The sequence below is a fragment of the Sphaerodactylus townsendi genome, linkage group LG07 (genome assembly GCF_021028975.2).
Source record: "Sphaerodactylus townsendi isolate TG3544 linkage group LG07, MPM_Stown_v2.3, whole genome shotgun sequence".
NCBI lineage: Eukaryota > Metazoa > Chordata > Lepidosauria > Squamata > Sphaerodactylidae > Sphaerodactylus > Sphaerodactylus townsendi.
The window spans coordinates 38,383,915-38,404,407 of record NC_059431.1 but is presented as its reverse complement, the minus strand read 5'-3'; the positions used below and the strand labels follow the sequence as shown (position 1 = coordinate 38,404,407).

The following is a 20,493-nucleotide window of genomic DNA, read 5'->3' as shown; positions in this document are numbered from 1 at the left end:
GGGGTGAGGAGAGACCAGCAAAGCCCAGTGTGGGCATGCCTCCTTAACCCATGCCCTCAAGGCCCTTTAATGGGGCCCCCAGCTGGGATGATGCACATGCAGGTCCAGTCTTCCTCTAAAGGGATCAATTCCAATGCCAAAAACCACCTACCAAGTTGTGACAAGGGCAAGCAATGAAACCAAACAGTTATGACAATAGCAATAAAACAAGCATGCACAAAAGAAAAACAAAACAAACCTGTGCAGTAGAGGTGAGGGCTGGTTGGATAAAAATACTGAGGCAGAATGTGGCCAGGGTTCAGGGAGGGTTGCTTTTATGCAGAGCAGGTGAGCCCATATGAAAACTTGCTGACTAAGGTCCATCTGCTCAGCCTGCCCCCTTGGAATGGCCCCCTTGGAATGACTGCCTGACTGGGCATCTGGGCAAAGAGACACAAGCCACAGAGGCGCTGGGAGATGCTCGCTGAAGAACCACCAATCTTCTGAAGAAAGGCAGAAAATACTGCCACATACATCCTGGCTAAATTGGCATCTTGGTTCATACAGCCATAGTTCATATTTCTCAAATAGGTGTGATTTATGTCTGGAGTATTTTGGGAGTGACCACTCATTCCTTTCACTGAGCCCAATTAAGATGGGCTGGCTGGATGTGGAAATACCAACCATACCAATTCTTCTATCAGTCATTAATACTGATTTATTGTGTTTTTTTCTGTCGCACAGCATCCAAAGAGGTTCATGCCAATAAAATAGTGAAACAAAATAATGGCAGTTCTAAGGCACAAAGTATTACACACTAAAACACACTACATTGAGCAGCACACACTCTCCAAATGTCAATTTAATAAAAATACATCCACCCAATCAGATCAAACTGAACATAGGTGAGCCTTCTTTTATCATATGCAGGAAACTGCAATTTGAGCATACTCGGTGTATGCTCTGTGACAGGTTATGCTCCAGGCTTCTTTGTAATCATATAGAAGCTACTGGAAGTAGTTCACACACTTGTACACTGCTCAGTGACAGTTGCTTTCTTAGTATCCTTTGAAACATTGCAAAGGACTGTGGTATGTATGTGTCACACAGTGTGGGGCAGCTGCTTTGGCACATGATCTTGGGTTGTACCAAATAAGTTGGTGGGACTGAGCTGTAGATGCGTCACACACATGGCCTTGATTCACTCACTGGAAAAATATGCATCTTTTGAAAACTGCTTGTAAACTTCAAATAACTTTAACAGTTCTGGTAAAGACCCCATTCTTGCTTATCCAATAGTTGTGGGGTTGGTTTGTTTGTTTTAAAAGGTGGGCTTCCGCGAAATTCCGGGAGACCCAAAAGGGCCTGGTCTCACTGAGTCCATAAGTGATGGAACAACATCACTTTTCAGTTTCAGCAAGGGAGAAAGAGCTCCCTCCAGCCCCCTGCGACTTCCATCCCTTTGGTTTGTCTGTGAGTGCATGTGTGTGTAAACAGTCCCTCTGGATGTGTTCCCAGACGGCCTTTATGGTGGGCCCCGGGTGCCCTCTGCCCGCGGTCTGCCTTTCTGGGCATTGTTCACACACCTCGTCCTTTCTGCTTCCGGAGGCAGTGATGGGAATGATTTGCTGCAGATGACATCAGCTGTACACGGTGGATGCTGGCAAAGCAGCAGGAGGGACAGGAGCAGCGCGCGCGGATGCGCCGCCTCCGCCTCGCCCGGTCCCAGCCCTGCGCTGCGCTGTCTCGGTATAAAAGCGCCGCCGCCTCCCCGCCCTCCTCCACTCGCCCGGCTGCCTGGAGCGCGGTGGTATCTTTCGGCGCACGGGTTTTTCCCCCTCTCCCCTGCCGAGGGAGGCGCCTTTGGGAACTAAAGCTTTTCATTTTCCTCCTTGCCTTGGCTCCCCTCCCTGGGAGACGCGCGAGGCGGAGACGGAAGAGGGGCTTGCCAGGATGGCGACGGTGGTGCTGGAAGCCGAGTCGGAGCCGTCTTGTAGCCTCCCCAATGCCGTCCCCCCCTCGCCTAGCCTGTCTCATCGCTTTCTTGACAGCAAATTTTATCTGCTGGTCGTTATAGGCGAGCTGGTCACCGAGGAGCATCTGAGACGAGCTATAGCAAACATAGAGCGAGGTAAGACTTCAACGCGTTCCCCCAACCCCTTCTCCTTCAGTGTCCCTGAGAAGGAGTTACTTCATCGCTCGCCCATCAAAGGCTCGGCTGTGGGAGGGGGAGGCAGGGGCTGGAGGCGACCTACAGGTTGCACAGAAGTCCCCTGCGCTCACAGTCTCCGGTGCTGCCGGTGGCGGGAGGTTATACCTCTGCAATAAAAAAAAGTCAGCGACTGCATAACCTTGGCAGAGCCTCCCCCCCCCCCCCATCTTCCGTCCAGTGTAGTTTTGGCATGAAATCCATGTTTGCTGACTTCCTAGCCCAGCCGCAAAGAAGGATGGAGGAAATCTGATGCAACCACTCCCTTTGTGTGTATGTGTATTGTGTGAGTTGTGTGGGGTGATCCTCTGTCTGGGAGCTGCAGTGCTAGAGTTGGCAGCAACATCCAGTCAATCCACCCATCTCGTCTGCATCCCTTTCAGAGTCTCACTTCTTCTTGGAGTTGCATTGCAGTGTGGAATAAAAGGAGAGGCTGCAGCTGGATTTTCTGAAGGGTGTGTTACTCTTCACTAAATGGTTGCAGTTTGCTTTAGTAGATGGAAGAAATGGCTACGTTCCAATTCATCTTCCCTCAACCCCAGTAGTTTACTTAAAAATAATAATAATTAGAAACCTTGAGCTATGGAACAAAGTTGATTCCCCCCATACACTTCAAGGGAGGATTATTAATTCATAGTGTGCTGTTCTCTTGCTAAATCTTTATGTTTTTGCCGGGCATAAAAGAGAGTGAGAAATTTCAGGAACATAATGGGATTGGAGGGGGAGGTGGTTCTGAGGTATTGTAAATCTATCCAAGAAGCAGCATCTGGAGGGTGTGCATGGAGCTGCCGCAGCAGCAGTAGAGATGGGAGGAGGAAGAGGAGGAGGAAGGTTTCTTTGGCTTCTCCCACACAAAGATCTGCAGTTGGCTTTGACATTTTGCTGCACCAAGAGGCACCAGGAAGGTGGGATCGGAACACACATGCTGCTGATCTTGAGTTAGCACCACTCATTCCTTCTGCAGTCTTTCACCACCCCCACCCCCCAACTTGCTATTCACATTTATCCGTTCCCCCAGCCTGCCCGCAACTGGCAGAGCAGAGGTCGTTCCGGTCTTTTGCAGAGCCAGCAACAGTGCCTCCTTTGCTTTCTCTTTTTCGCCTCTTGGTGCTGCTGCTGGGGAGTCTGCCCAGAGATACCGGCTTGTGGGCGTGGTGCAGTCCGCAGTGCGGTCCCTATGGCAGCCCATAGCGGACAAAGGGCGTTTACACAGTCAAGGAGAAAAAGGAAATTACATTAAATATCCATTTGCAATCCATCTGTCTCTGCTGTCTTGAAGATTGAAGTTAAAAAGAAATTCAGAGAGCTGTTGCACTGCAGACTGTGCTGTTCCTGATAATAAAAAAATGCACCAGCTTCCTTTGTTTCTAACTTTCAGCCGCTCATTAGCTTTTCATGGGTTTTGCTTCAGGAACAAAATTGAGACTTTTATCAAAAGAAGTAGAATCTCCAGCAAAGAACAGAAATGCTGTTATAAAAAGCTGAACACTTTCTCTCAAAGCTTGTCATTGTTTGGCTACAGATTTCCAGCTGGCTAACGAACCTTTCCTTTTATAAAACTAACACAGTGGTCTATGATGGAAAGCAACAGTGAATTCCTTTTTGGATGATGCTCCTTAAATAGAATGTAATTGTATCATTCTTAGGAGTACTGATGTGCAATGCCCATAAAGTGAATGCTACATGTATTAGAAGGCCATAAACCTGGCACTCATGGCTTTTATACAAATAAGTTTTGATTGAATGCATTTGGATTTCCAGTGTGTTAGGGTTTTACTTAAAAAGAGAGAGGAAGAGATTTCAGAAACTTGCAATTGTCAGAGAAACCTTTAGGCAATGGCTTGATTATTCTTGCTATAAAGGTGTGGTTCAGCGTTACAAGAGGTACTTCAGTTGGCTCTTTGTACTGATGATTCACTCCATTTCAACCATTAACATTTGTAGTTTGTGGATTCTTTCTTGAATGTGTATTTCAGTGAGAACAAGGCCACCTGTATTAGAAATTGACATAGTCATGGACTCCTTTGTTCGGTGACGGGAAACTGATAATCTTTGTTTTGGATTCCACTGGTTATTTTGTATTTTAGCTGAAATCTGAACTTCAGCCAAACTGTATTTTACTTCACATCATACAGTAAATGGATGTGTTGTATGAACTGAAGGTATGATGTCATCTGGTCACAGAAAAAAAAATGCTTCAAGCCTGAGAAGTTCTGCACTTCAGTTTTCTTGTTGTGTTAGGTTGGTTATAGTTATTTAAAAGCAATATACATTTTTGATTTTTTTTAAATTAGAGGGCAGTTAATAATGTCTGTAGAATTGGGCATCTGGGCATATCATTGGTTTGAAGCCGAACTTGGACTGTGGCAGTCCGGAAATTTATTTCCATGAAACATGTATGGGTTTAATTAATCTCTTCTTTTTTTTGGAAAGTACTTTATGAGTTAAAAAGAGTAATTCATCACTTGAACTACAAATTCTGGTCAAGGCCTTCAGGACCTCAGGTTTTATAGTATCTGCTTCCCTTGGGCACCACCCTTGAAGATGCTGGATTAATGTGCATCACTGCAGAGAAATCTGAGACAAGATCATGTACTAATGACGCACCAGAGAGTTATCATGAAAGGCCCAGTGGATGAAGATTTTTTTTCTTGAAATAGTTCCAGGATGGGTCTTGAGTTTGAAGAGTTTTCACAGTTGCCCAGTGTGGTCCAAGCACCATTTAGTGAGCTTTTTACTTTAACATGCAAATCATATATCATATAACTGTTCAATTTTTTTTAAAAAAACAATGATTCTTGGATCTGTACAGAATTCAGACTTGTGGGTGTGTCCAGGTTGCTAGTGGAGAGCTGATTGGCAGACCTGCTTCTCTTCCCATGGAAGAAAAAACAATTCTGTCTCAGCCGGCTTTTATTATACTCAATCAAGCATCAATTTTAAAAATATTCCTATTTTTCTTCAGGCTTTAAAATTCACACTTTTCTTGTTGCTTCTGTATCAGAGCTTTTGTGTTGTGCTCCTGTTAGAACTGCTGAATCATGGTACTGCATTGTTAGACATGGTTGCTGTAGATTGTCAGTTTGTTACAATGTTGTTTATTAAAGCCATTGTTCTGGCTTTTGCTACTTTCATAAGTATATCACAGGCTGATGAGAGCCAGTATAAGTGCAGTGGTTAAAGCATAATGCTGGAACTGGGGATATCTGGGTTCAAATCTCCTATTCCACTACAAAGTTGGATAACCTTGGGCCAATCACTGGCTGATTCCGCATGGGCCAAAAAAAGAGGTGTGAAAACAGTGTGAAAATATTATAAACCCTTTTACACCATTTTAAACCCTTTTACACCATTTTCACACTGCTGGTTTTGGCCCATGCGGAATCAGCCACTGTCTTTCAGTCTAATATACCTCACAGGTTTTCTTTTGGTGGGGCTAAAATGTAGGAGGGGGAAGCATTTATGCTGTTCTGCATTCCTGGGAAGAAGAGCAGGGTTAAAATGTGGCTAAGCTCTGCCTATACTTAGGCTATATTTATATTATGGCCTATGTTTAAATCATGTTCATCGTTAATGATCATCATAAATGTGCAGAACACATGTCTATGAATTCTGCCTTATCACATGATCATATACACACGAAGCTGCCTTATATGATATTGAATCATTGATCTGTCGAGGTCATCATTGTTTTCTGTGACTGGCAACAGCTTTCCATGGTGTTAAGTAGAGATCTTGCATATTATTTGCTGCCTCATCCTTTCAACTGGATATGCCAGGGGTTGACCCTTGGAGCTTCTTCATGCAAAGCAAATGCTAAACACTGAACCAATGGCCTATCCCCAATCCTGTCTTATCCATGTGGTTTGATCCTGAGTATGATCATCCATTTCTTTTTTTCCCCACTGGAAGCCATAAGATAAGAACAACATATAACACTCTGCAAGGATGTGCTAATAAATGAAGGCAAAGTTCTAAGCAGACATCAACATCTTAATAGTCCTACATTGGGTAAAATAACTAACATAGGATGTAATGGGGCTTTCTTAGTTTTAAATATTTCTACCAGTGTGCAGTTGACATGATTAAGCATTTATGAAGCAATCATAAGCTGGTCAACTCAGAAGTAAGTTCTAGTTTTCTCAGTGAAGCCAACTTCCAGAAAAGTGTTCTCAGAATTGTAGTCCTATTCTCATAAATGTCCTGAACTTTGTATTGATATGAAAGATTTCACCTTAAGAAAGCCGCTGGTATGTACAAGTGTAACTGTAAAGGATTATACCTTCATTCTAAATTCTTTGGCCCCTTCCGCACATGTAGAATAATGCACTTTCAATCCATTTTCAATGCACTTCGCAGCTGGATTTTACTGGGCTGAATAGCAAAATCCACTTGCAAACAATTGTGAAAGTGAATTGAAAGTGCATTATTCTGAATGTGCAGAAGGAGTATAAGTGTTTGCACAAATAGCAGTTCACATAAATAGCAGTTTCTGACATGTTAACTGCATCGCACCACCACAGATTGATTACCAGCACCAGTACCTTAATGTCATCTGATGTTAACCTAAACATGTTTTTCAGTGGGCACAGTTCAGATATTTGTGTGAGACTCATAAGTCATGTGATGAAAAATCATGTGTGTTATTCCTGCCTCCATTTGGACTTCAATAACATTGGATATTTTCTGAGTTTTGGGTATTTGGATACATACTGATGTACTAATTCATTTGGTACATTGTTGTATATTTAATTATTTTTAAAACTTTCACAAGGATAATTATAATTCATGCAAAAATCAGATTAAATACCTTTCAAGTATATTGTAAATCTTATTTTATTACGAATCTGTGGATTCCATCTGTTTTTATATTCAGTTACCAGTTCCTCTCCATTTAAAATTCATCTATATGTCCCAGACTTTAACTCTGAAAAAATCATGGCAATCATTCCTAAATTTCCATTTTTCACAAACGTATGCATATCTCATTATGCTAAGTTGAAATAATCGCATGAAATTTTTTTGCACAGCCTTCCCCCCTTCCCCGCCCCATTTCAACTGATCCAGAAGCTGTGACTACAGCTGACATCAGAAATGCAAAGTCACCTCTATTGATGCCACTGTGTCTAACTGTAAATTAATGTATTACCTACTTCAAGAATTACATCTTGTTAAGAGAAAACCAACTGGATGCCCCCCCCACAAAAAGAGCTTTAATTACTGTTGCAAGTAAGGCCTTTGGAATCTGACTATTACTTGCAGATGGGTTTGCCACCTTCCAGGTGGGGCCTGGAGATCTCCAATTACATTTGATCTTCAGGTTACAGATCAATTTCCCTGGAGAAAGTACTTGCTTTGTAGGATGGTTTGTACAGAATTATAGCCTGTTGAGGTGTCTCCCCTATCTAAATCCTGCGCTGTACCCCCAAATATCCAGAAATTTCTCAACTCAAAGTTGGCAACGTCCTTGCATAACATTAAAAAGCTGGCACTCTTGAGGCACTCTCTTCTTAACTACAACATTACTGTCTCAGAGGCCCCTTCTGCACACGCAAAATAATGCATTTTCAAACCACTTTCACAACTGTTTGCAAGTGGATTTTGCCATTCCGCACAGCTTCAAAGAGCTCTGAAAGCAGTTTGAAAGTGCATTATTCTGCATGTGCGGAATGAGCCAGAGTCTAGCTGCTTCCTAATTTCCTCAGCAACATATATTGTATACTTTAGGGTTAAGATGCTATTATAATGCTCCAACTTACTGTTGTTCAGTTATTGTGAAGACTGCCTCTCTCCTCTCCTCTAACCACTCCTCTTCCGGTGGTGAATAAATGGTCTAACCTTAATGCTCGTGCAAGAATTAGCTTGGCATTATTTTCTTTAATCCACAAGTCAAACTGGTTAGAGATTCTTTAGTTTTCTTCTACACTTGAATTTTGTTTAAACTTCTGCCATCTGAAAAAGGCAGGTGAACTTTTGAGATGGGTCACAGCAACCAGTTTGTATTGATTTTAAAAAAACTGTATTTACTCTGCTGTGTACAACAGTTGCATGAAAACTAAAACTGTCCATGATGGTTATTTAGTAGCATTCACCTTTTATATTTTTTCAAAAATAATAACTATCTTTTTTTAAATGGACTTCATTTTAAAATATTCAGTGCAATATTTTATTTTTTATTTTTTTTTAAAAATGTAAATGGAGATGTAAGCTACACATACCCACACATTTCTAAAAAATTTGAAAGGAACCATGATACATAATACGTGCTTTTAAACCGCCCCTATATCCACGTGACCAGTTCCTTAACCTCTGTTATGGCCAAGTGATAAGCAATCATTGGCTGGATCTGCACAGTTTTCACAGAAACTTCATTGACTGGACTTCCTGAATAATGTTGTATATGAAGGACAACAGAGTATAAAGGGTGGGATTTCTTCAGAAGAAGAAAAATATATAGATTCCAAACAAAGACTGTCTTTTGTTAATAGATTGTCTTCATTAAAAATTTAGGAATCAGAGGGTTAGTTGTTGGAATCCCCATTCAAACAGATTCTGTGTGAATCAAAAGGTTGTTGTAACAAAAGCTATAGTACAAATCAAAGGCAAGAACGAAAAGGTAATTTGGCACGCTGCTGTATTTATTGTTATTTATGCTGTTACAACAGCATGTTGACTGCAGAGGGGCTACTAGAAAGTTCATATGTCATACAACTATGCCCTTGAGGGAAGAAATGAATAATAAGTTATTCTAATGCAGTTCAATGGATAAAGTATAGCATTCTGAACCACCTTATCTGAGATCTTCCATGGAAGTTTGCTGGTGGACACTCTCAGCTAACCTACATTATAGGATTGTTGTTGTGAGCATAAAATGGACCCAAGGGTGAATGTTGTAAGCTGCTTTGGTATTCCACTAGGGAGAAAAGCATGATATAAATAACTAACTCATATGGGAGGAGAACAGTGGTGGGATCCAAAATTTTTAGTAACAGGTTCCCATGGTGGTGGGATTCAAACTGTGGCATAGTGCCAATGGGGCTGGGCGGGGCATGACAAGGGCATGGCTGGGCATTCTGGGGGCGGGGCATTCCTGGGCGGGGCTGTGGCAAGGACGCAGCCACTGCACCGGTCCTTGGGTGGGAAACCAACGCACGCAGGCGCAGGTTGCCGGCCACGCCGGTGCACCTCCTGCTAGACTGCTTCAAGTTCTGCATGCTACTCCTGAGAGGCGGGGCGTAACTAAGGCAAAAATCACGTGGCAAAATCACCAATTAGTAACCCCCTCTCGGCACACACAAATAATTAGTAACCTACTCTCGGGAACCTGTGAGAACCTGCTGGATCCCACCTCTGGAGGAGAATGATGTATTAAGACCTCATCACAGATTGCTTACCTCCTTTAGTTGATATAATCATAATTTCCCATCATTTCCTAGTGACTGGAGAGAGGGTAAAGCGTCAATTTTAAAATTAACACTTTTAATATGTTTATATTGTAAAAATAAGTAAATATTGTGCGTGGGACTTCATGGTGATCTTGACTGAGATGGGATGTCCTAAACGCAAGGTACATTTTGATGTAAACCTGAAATTTTTGCGCCAAGCACAATGCAAATGCTCATTGTATTATATTTGCAGAAAGTGCAGTGTTAATGAGAATGGCAATTTCATATTAGTTTTATTTTATGTGGTACAACTGAGGACTATAAGCATAGCAAATTTTTATCTGTGCTTCGTATTTTAAAAATCAAATGTAGCTAAAACATTTCTGGGTAGAACTTATTTGGATTTCATGCATGAAACATTTAATATTATGCATAATTGCTACAGATTGGATTGATCCTATAACATAGTCCTGCTTTATATCCTAATATATCCAAATGAAATATATCCTAATAAAAAGTTCTTGAAGCACTGCTTACAACACCTGGAGCAAATGTCAACTGCATACATTAATAACTGAGAATGTTCAGCAGTCTTGAAATGCTGGACCTTAGAAAGGAAGCAGAATGTGCTGAACATATTTTAACGCGGCTTGTACAAGCAGAAAGGTTACAGATAGGTGTCTTCGTGGAATATAGATCTACCAGAAAGGATCTATGATTGATGACTCACAAGGAGAGGGAAAACCAGTTTCCACACCCCCTCTCACTGCTGGCTTTCTCCCTCCTCCCACAGCTGAGGGATTTCCCTTTGACTGCTGTCACTGGATCTTCTTTGCCCTCCTTACATTCTTCTCCCAGATTATCTGCCTTTTTTTCAGCTTCTTGAGTATCTCAAATTTGTTGATTTTTAAAAATTCAGATCTTTCTGCAGACATTTGGGTTCTCCTTTATTTGTAGAAACCTAAATAATTGATGTGGCTGGCCCTGCTTGGTGCATCTGTTTATATTCACGGAGCCCCTAGGGTTGGCAATTGCAACTTGGGAAATTCCTGGACATTTGTGGGTGGAGCTTGTAGAGGGTGAATTTTGGGGAGGGAAGGAAACAAAGCAGGGGTGCCAAGCCATAGAGTTCACCTTCCAAATCCAGAGTTTTCCCTTTTTTTCCAAGGGGAATTGAGCTTTGTAGTCTGGAGTGACGTTGTCATTGTAAGAGAACACCTGGAGATTGGCAACCATAGACCCAGTTTTTGGATAATACGAATATAAGGATTCAGATTTGGTGAAACAGAATTCAGAAATATGTGTTGTAATTCATGGAGATAAATACACATATTTTTCCTTTTGATTTACAGGAATCCGATCATGGGACACAAATCTGATTGAATGCAACTTGGATCAAGAACTTAAGCTTTTTGTGTCTCGTCATTCTGCTCGGTTCTCTCCTGATGTACGAGGTGAGGCATGCCTTTCTGTGTTTACTAGTAGGTGGCACACATAAACCAAATTATTCAGGATAGTTAAAACCAAAGTGGTCTATTAGTAAGAGCTCTAAGAAGATCTAAAAATGTCTATTTAACTTCATTTCAGTTTAGTATGTTGCATATTTTTGTTTTCTAGGCAAAATAGGATTTTGGGATATTATGCTGTTGTGTTAAGGTATAATTTAATATATATATAATCATTCGGGCTGTCAATGAAAAATTCTAAATGAAGGCCTTGCTGATAGTGGAAATTAGTCAAGCATTTTTATCTGTAGTGCTAAGTAGATTACTTGGAAGTAGTTTGCAACTAAGCATGCTACAATGCAATTCTGAATGGAGTTACACCCTGTTAAATCCACTGAAGCCAGTGGTCTTAAAAGGGTGTAAATCTGAGCTGCTATCTTTGCTGCATTTGAACACAACAAATGGGATTCAGTTTTTTGAGTGGATACTTGCACAGTTCTACATTTTCGCATCTTCCTCCTGCACTAGTATAGAATACTGTTGAAGTTGATATTAGACATTCTAATTCCCTAGTCCACATATTGGTCAAAACTGAAGTTCTTAGAACAACTGGGCCAGCTTGCAAATTTGAAAAAGCATGCAGTATCATGGCACGATACAAGTTTTATTTCTGTTCCAAAGGGCCAGGATGTATTGCAGAAACTGTATATAAAACAGAGAAGTCTCAAATAATTGGAGGCAGGGAAAAACAATGCAATCCTCTGCCCATCCACACAGTGGAGAATGTGACCCTTTTATAGGGTTGCCAACTGGTTTGGAAAATGGAAAATGGAGAGGACAGAATTTGGGAAGGACCACAGAGAGGTATGTCACAGAGTGCACCCCCAAAGCAGCCATTTTCCCCAGTGGAACTAATCTCTGCAGTCTGGAGATCAGTTATAATTCCAGAAGCTCTCCAGGCCTCACCTGGATTTTGGCATCCCTTCCCTCTCAGGAACCTTAACTGGCTGTAACTGGGATGGGTTGGAAATTTCCTGCATTTCATAGCAAAAAAGTCAGACATCTCCCTGGATCTTAGAACCAAGTCTTTAAATCTTAGTGTGAATTTCAAATACACAGAAATATGTTCTGAACAGAAGGGGAAAAATGTGTAGAACCATTTTGAGTTGATTCAGTGGCAAGCCTCTGGATGGTTCCTCACAATACAGTTGGTTTTCACATACCTGCTGTGAGAAGGAAAGAGGTCAAGTTGTGTGGTTGATGAATGTGTCAGTTAACAGTATGCTCTAGTTAAATAAAATGCCAGAAAGTGCTTATATGCATCCAATGTGACATTTCATAAAAGCAAACGAGCTGTTGAACTAGCTTTAATACACTGCACCAGCCCACTGTAGGAACCCTATCTAACCAGTAAGGACTCAATCTCTCCTTTTGAAGGGCACTGTGTGTGTGTGTGTGTTAAAACCCTGAGCTAACTTTCCTTGGTTAAACTCCAGGTAGTTAGAATTAGACTTACTAATGGCATGTGTTCAAAAATGTGTTGATCAGGAAGCTTGGAAGGGGTGTTACAATGGAGGAAAGGAAGAAGTAGGGACCCAGAAGAATCAATATTGTGACCCATGCTGTTTAATTTACTTATAAATTATCTGGAATCGGGGGTGAGCAGTGCAGTGATCAGATTTGTAGATGATGCCAAATTATTCAGGATAGTGAATGCCAAAGGAATTGTGAAGAATGCAAAGAATATCTCTCTAAGTTAGGCCAGTGGTCAACAGTATGGCAATTGATGCTCAGTGTAAGTTAATGCAAGGTGATGCACACTGAAATAAAATCAGTGATTTTATACACCCATGTACACACATACTCACACACCCTGATTAGATGAGGTCTGAATGATGGCTATTGAGTGGAAAAGAGATGAAAATGTCAACCCAGTGAAAATGTCAACCCAGTGTGCCAGAGGGAACCAAACACAGTGAAGTTCTGGCTGATTTTTCATCGTAAAAATGCCCAGTTATTAGCACGGAGAATAATCTGGTGCAGCCGGGAGTTCTTAACAGCTCCCGGTGCTGCGGCATGTCTGCCACGTTGTTGCCCCAGCGCCACTCCACAGCATTGGCCTTGCTTTGTGAATTTCCAAAACTGCCAAATTTGAGGTTCTTTTGAAATGCCCCTTTATTGCTCCGGTGGCTTCCGCTGCTGTGAAAAACTCCACAGTTCTGCTGCCATTTTTCCCACCTCACTGCTCTGGCTCGCCAGATCAATGAACAGGCACTGAGAATCAGCGCCCCCCCCCCCTCTTGCAGTGGGGAAGAAACGTGGAGGGAAAACCCTTGTTTTTTAGACAGAAAAGCGGATTATACAGGCGCCGCGAACGGGAGTGTGGCGATTCTCTCGCATACGCAAGGATTTTAGACAGGGGTGGAGGACAGCGATTTTAGATGGGGGGGCAAGGGCTCCGATTCTCAGTGCCTGTTTTTGTATTCAGAGTCATTTAAAACTGAAATAGTGAAAGTGAGTGGGGGGAACCACTCTCATAATTCAGCCAGTCAGAATGCGGGAAATGGAGGGTGTCCACGCATGCGTGGAAGACATTGCGGAAGAGCTCATGGTGCAAATAGAGAAGCACCGGGCTTGTGAAGAAACAGTTGGGGCATAATGCGCCACTGGCCCTGCCTTGAATCCCAGGAAGAACCAGGGAGCAGTGAAGAGTCAAAAGCAGGGCAAAAAGCACCACGACAGGTACGCTTCTGGATCTACCACAGGACATTTTGACCAAGAAAAATCAGCCTCTGAGTACCAGCGCTAGGAGGCAACAGTTATTGTTGGCAGTTATTAGTTAACCACTGGATGAAACTTGATGCTGCACTCGATGGACCACTGGTCAGATCTAGCAAGGCATCTCTTATTTATACTCTTATGTTCTGGTGATAGAATACTGTGTGACTTCCACCTGAAGGTGAAAAAAACAATCCCAGCATAGCAGAGTACTTTCTACATGAAGCAAGTTTTAAAAAATAATTAGGGGAACATTTTAAAATGTGATTACCCATACATGGAATCTGAAGTGTTAAATTTCATTCTACCATCTAATTTCACTGTGTGTACACCTAGAGGTTACCAGTTCAGATCTTTAAAAAATTCAGTGGTGGGAGTGCCATCAAAAGCCTGCCTTAACTGTAACCATAGCATTATGATTTCTTGCCTTACAAAGTGTTTCATGGATAGTAGGCAGCAAAATAGGCCAGGTTATAAAATCTGTATAATGACTACTAAGGAGTCCTTGGACCGGGTTTCACAATAATGTTTTGATTACTCCTGTCATGCTCAAATTGCAGCATTTATTAGGCCTGTATACTGTTGATATTTTTGCTAAAATCTGATTTCCTTGCAGTATTATTTACATCAGGCTAGATAAATATCGGGTACAGCCTCTTCCAAATTTAGCAAAATGTGGTGGTTTTGATTATTTCCCCCCTTGGCTCATTTTAAAAGAGGGAAACAAGCATGCATCTGCAGAATCAACATGGCTGCATTCCACCAGTACAGGAAACTGCTGATAATATTACTCCATGTGCATTATATTAAACTGCTTATGGGTCATTTGCCATTTGGTTTGGCCATACCCCATTATTTTTGCTGCAGTGGGAGAACTTGGATTATGGAAACTAGGCAAGATTTTGTCTGTATATGTTTAACTTAAAACAACTTCCTAAAATAAGGATAGCATTTTGCTAACCAGGTATTTTTTCTAAAAAATTGCTTATTTTCAAAACAATTTTGCGTGCCATTTCATTGACTACATCTTGGTATATCACATGCCCAGAATGGATGTGGTGGCACAACAGATTTTAGGATTAGGCAAGATTTTAGGATTAGGCCAAGGACACATTGAGTCCAGTAGCATTTTACAAACCAAAAAGATGTGCAAAATGTGCAATCTTGATGTCTAAGGAGCTACTGGACTCTAATCTAGCTGTTCTGCTGCAAACCAGCATGGCTCCTCTCTGAAACTTAGTTCACAAATATGAATCAGCCGATTTATATTTATATGAATCAACACATTTTGTACACCTAATTCATATTCATCATTGTTTTTGCTGCCCATTCCTTGAGAGATTCAGATGTAAAGCTTCTCAGCTTTGATCTGTGAGCACACTTCTTGCTTTGTACAAAGGTTTATTTATTTATTTATTTGTTCCACTTTTATGCCGCCCTCCCCTTGCAGTACAAACCTAACAACACTTTCCAGTAAGCTTCCTTGAATACAGCTGAATAGAGTTCTGAGTAGACTTGTTCAGGATGACTCTGTCACTTTGTCAACACTTTTGACAGTCTTTACAAGAATTGAAATAGTGCATATCCTTTGCTTCCATCCTGATGAGTAAAGAAAGATTATATGCATCAGGTTTTTGAATGGAAAGACTGAAAGCACTTGAGGATTTTTTTTCTTCTGTGAAAAGTATTAATATTCTAGAATTGTCTGGAATTGTTTAAGTTGTCATCATGCTGGATCACACTTTAATTTCATGTGACTGGAATTCATCAGTGACTATATGGCATACAGTAATGGATGTGTTTTCAGTACTGCATGGTCTTTAAACAATGCAGTGAGGAAAAATACAATGTTCAAGCTCTGTGAAGGATCTGTTCTTTAAATCTGAAAAATTCCAAAGAAAAAGTAGCCTGGACTGTCTGCAATAGCCTATAAATTTTTTGTGTAGAAGAGACTGCTATATGTGGAGTGATAGTTTTGAGAGTGAATCACAGTAGCTTAACAAATCTGTGGATAATTTTTGTACAATTGTCTGAAACTGTGAGGGTTTTTATACTTGTTGCTCTTAAGGAGAAAGAAAATGGAGACGAAGAGACAGAGGTTAGATTCATTTAGCTGAGTCATGCAGATGGATCCTTTCTTAGTTGTCCCCACAGAGGCGTTACTGTTAGCAACTGTGCCATAGCATCGCTGTCTCACTGCACAGTAACAATAAGGTGGAGAATACTGATGTCTTAAAAGGTCCATGATTTGTGTACACTTTGTAGGGGGAAAAGCCTTATGATTTCACTGAGTAGTTTTACTTACAAAAATAAAGTAGTATCAATAGGTGGCCAAAATGCCTTCTGGAAGAAGGAGCAGAAATTATTCATTGGTAAAATGATGACAATCAAAATCTTAACTTGGGGTGTTTTTTTTAACCTTGGAGACTAGAATTTACATCATTTATTTATTTTATTCGTTTACCCTATTTATATGCTGCTTTTCCCCTGCAATGCAAGTCTCAAAGTTGCTTTTAAGCTTTGAAATCATAGATAATAAAAAATAAGACTATAATCACTCAGAATCTTAATACATCTGTTGTTTACACCTCTATTGTCATAAAACATATGGGGAAAATGGCATATAACAAAAAAAGTTACAGAGACTTTTTTTTTTAAAAAAGTAGCAATCATCTGGCCCAAGGAGGTAGCAGCCTCACCCTTCCCTTCCCCAGGTAGCAGGGCTTTAGATCATCTCTAGGTAGGGGACAGAGTTGCAGGTCTGCAGGTGAAATGAGGAGTTGGCCATGTGCTGTCCAGAATAGAAGCAGCTTTCCCCTGCTACTAGTGAAGCATTCCCAGTATGGGAAGCTCAGATCCATGCAGGAAAAGCATTAAATCAATTACCATATATACTTGCATATAAGCCGAGTTTTTCAGCCCTGTTTTAAGGCTGAAGAATGCCCCCTCGGCTTATACGCGAGTCACCACTTACCAGCAATCACAAGCTGCTTGTTGCTGCCCTCCTCGGAGGGTGAAGGGGGAACCCCCGAGGCACCATTTCCTGTAGGAATCAACGTAAATCCAATTAATCCGTTCGAGGCACTCCAAAAAGTGCCTCAAATGGATTAATTGGCTCCCTCTGCCTGCCGGCTGGGGTTTAAGGAAGCCCAGCCAGCCAGGAGGCAGAGGGCGCTCCTTATTTGGGCACTGACATCAGGGGGAGTCACTGCCCAAATAAGGAGCTCCCTCTCCCTCTCCCTGATGTCACTGCCCAAATAAGGAGCTCCCTCTGCCTCCCCGCTGGCTGGGCTTACTCAAACCCCAACCGAGGTACCACTGTATCTATTTTATTTTATTGGTATCTATTTTTATTTTTGAAATTTACCAGTAGCTGCTGCATTTCCCACACTCGGCTTATACGCGAGTCAATAAATTTTCCCAGGTTTTGGTGGTAAAATTGGGTGCCTCGGCTTATAAACGGGTTGGCTTATACACGAGTATATACTGGTACATTGCACAGAAAGATAATAGAGATAAAGTGTCAGATGTATATATGTATGTATATATAAATGTAAAAGTGTCTAGTCACAATATGTGCTTTTATATATATTTGGAAGGTTTTTTATTTTAAAACTGCCTTTATATTGCTGAAATACATCCCCCAATGTAAGCCTCTGGCCGTGCAATCCTGAGGGAAGTAGGGTAGTTGTGCTGTACCAGGTATGGATAGCCATGGCACAGCTGCACCACCTCCTGAGAGGCTTGATGCTTTGTGGCCGGCAATCCAACAACACCGTTGCCCCTTCCCCTGAGAAAGTGGTCAATGCAGCACAATGGCCTACAACACTGATTTTGCCAGTGTAAGTTTGTGCAGGCAAATGTGGGCATACCCAGGCTGAAAGGGCTCAGGAAGCTGATGAAAGCAGGCCATGATATCTGGGAATGCCCTCTTTGGTGCCTGCACTGGAGGAGTGCTACTACTGCGGCTCCTCAGCACCAGGGTAAGTGCCAGCACCAGCATAAATGCGGCTCAAGTGGAATTGACTCTGCTGTGGGGCCGCGACTCACGCCTCCTCCTTAGAGGTGCCAGTAAATATTTTGCTTTTTGATAGTGTTTTGATTGTTTGAATATTTGATTGTTAGCCATCCTGAATCCAACCTTGATCAGGGAAGGTCAAGATAAAAATCTAAAGAATAAATAAAAATAAAATAAATACAAATAAATATTTTAAAATTGAGTTCTGAATACCTTCTGAATTGAGTTAAAGGTTCATATAGTTCAGACTCTGAATTTTCAAAAAGAGGGTCTTAAAAGGATGGTGTTTGAAAATGAGTAGGGGAGAATAATGTCTACGAAGAAGGAGAGTCAGATTTATATCCCCATTTCTCTCCTGCAGGAGACTCAAAGGGGCTTACAATCTCCTTTCCCTTCCCCCCTCACAACAAACACCCTGTGAGGTGTGTGGGGCTGAGTGAGCTCAGAACTGTGACTAGCCCAAGGTCACCCAGATGGCATGTGATGCACATAGGAGCAAAAAATCCAAACTTCACATACACGCTACAGGGGTCAGTGCTATCAGTCACAGACCAGGAAAGGGATTTGGGCGTCTTAGTGGATAGTTCCATGGGAATGTCAACTCAATGCATGGCAGCTGTGAAAAAGGCAAACTCTATGCTGGGGATCATTAGAAAAGGAATTGAGAATAAAACTGCAAAGATTGTCATGCCCTTATATAAAGCAGTGGTGCGACCGCACTTGGAGTACTGTGTCCAGTTCTGGTCGCCGCATCCTCCAAAAAAAGAGGGGATATTGAGGAGATAGAAAAAAAGAAGTGCAGAGAAGGGCAACAGCGGGATGATTATTGAGGGACCTGGAGCACCTTCCCTATGAAAGAGAGAGAGGCTGCAGCATTTGGGACTCCTCTTTAGTTTGGAGAGGAGGAGGCTGAGGGGATATGATTGAAGGGGATCTACAAAATTATGCATGGGGTAGAAAATGTTGACAGAGAGACATTTTTCTCGCTTTCTCACAATACTAGAACCAGGGGGCATCCATTGAAAATGCTGGGGGGAAGAATTAGAACTAATAAAAGGAAACACTTCTTCACCTAGCGATGTGATTGGTGTTTGGAATATGCTGCCACAGGAGGTGGTGATGTCCACTACTAACCTGAATGGCTCTTTAAAAGGGGCTTTGGACAGATTTATGGAGGAGAATTCGATTTATGGCTACCAATCTTGATCCTCCTTGATCTGAGATTGCAAATGCCTTAACAGACCAGGTGATCGGGAGCAACAGCCGCAGAAGGCCATTGCTTTCACATCCTACATGTGAGCTCCCCAAGGCACCTGGTGGGCCACTGTGAGTAGCAGAGAGCTGGACTAGATGGACTTTGGTCTGATCCAGCTGGCTTGTTCTTATGTTCTTATGTTCTTATGTGTGGGAGTGCGCAGGCTAAGCTGAATTCCCCAGATAAGCCTCCACAGCTCAAGCAGCAGAGTGGGGAATCAAACCCGGCTCCTCCAGATTAGAATGCACCTGCTCTTAACCACTACGCCACTGCTGCTCCTTAAGAGTTCACTGCTCATGAGAAGGAGTGGGGAATCAAACCCGGTTTGACCAGATTAGAGTCCACTGCTCTAAATGACCACACTACGAACTCCTTGTAAGAAGACCAGAAGAAAGGCGTGAAAAAGACTCACACTTGAACATTCCCACAGAAGTTCTAATCCTAGATCTTATTGGAGAATAATCTTTTCTAATCTATAGTTCAGCCTCCAGATACTTTTAATCAAACACGGATACCTTATGTTAAGAATGTTTTGACACCCCAGATGTTGTCCACTTTATGGCAGGAAGCCAAAGCTGACTGTGGGATGCAATCACTTTTCCCCCTATTCCACTACAGTCTCTAGAGAAGAAGAGCTTGCAGGTTTTGTAGCAACATTAGGAATGGTCAGAATTAAAACAACCTACACTTGCAATCCCCGAAAGGACATAAAACAACATCCTACAACCTAAAATTACATTCTTAAAATGATCCTCAGACAATAAAGTCTTTAAAAGGGATGGAACCCTTCATTTAAAAGCAAGGTTGCCAAACTCCTACTGGAGGTGAGGAATCACCAACATATATTTCCCACCATCACTCTGAGGACATTTCCTCATATGCAGAATAATGCACTTTCAATCCACTTTCAATCCACTTTGCACCTGCATTTTACTGTGTGAAATAGCAAAATCCACTTGTGAATATGGATTGAAAGTAGGTGCGAAAGTGCCCTGAGTGACTGAGGGGAGAAATCTGTAATGGCCATTAGGCCAGCTGTGTGATCTCACATCAGGAAAAACCCAGAAATGACCAGTTCTTTCTAGGAATTGCTGGAAACTGGACAGTTTTCTTACAGAGCTTCCAACGCTTCCTGGAGATGCATGGCATCACTTCCCGGTTTTTTCATCATGCCATCACTGATGGCCATCCTATGCGTCTGCCCTCCCAGTATCCCACTGGTTGCCCGGAGTGGCCTGAAGATGGGATTCTGACAGCATGGCTTGAGAAGAGGATCCCTTTACATATTACTGCAAAGAGTTCTCTTAAGTTAATGAGCTGCAAGATGTCGTTTTTTTCTTCACTTGCTTGGAAAGTTAGAGACGTTCGGTTAATTATTTTTATATATTGATGAGATATCAGACCTTCTGAGTAAATATGTCTTT

At 41.9% G+C, this 20,493-nt stretch overlaps 1 protein-coding gene across 1 annotated transcript in view; it reads left to right on the top strand.

The window, feature by feature from the left end:
* The first annotated feature begins 1,760 nt into the window (after nt 1–1,760).
* MAP1B (microtubule associated protein 1B) overlaps nt 1,761–20,493 on the top strand; it is a 78,297-nt gene continuing 59,564 nt past the window's right edge. Inside the window, exons 1-2 of the mRNA XM_048503755.1 lie at nt 1,761–2,110; nt 10,926–11,027. Coding sequence (XP_048359712.1) covers nt 1,933–2,110; nt 10,926–11,027 — 280 coding nt within the window. The 5' untranslated portion in view covers nt 1,761–1,932. The remainder of the gene's footprint in view (nt 2,111–10,925; nt 11,028–20,493) is intronic.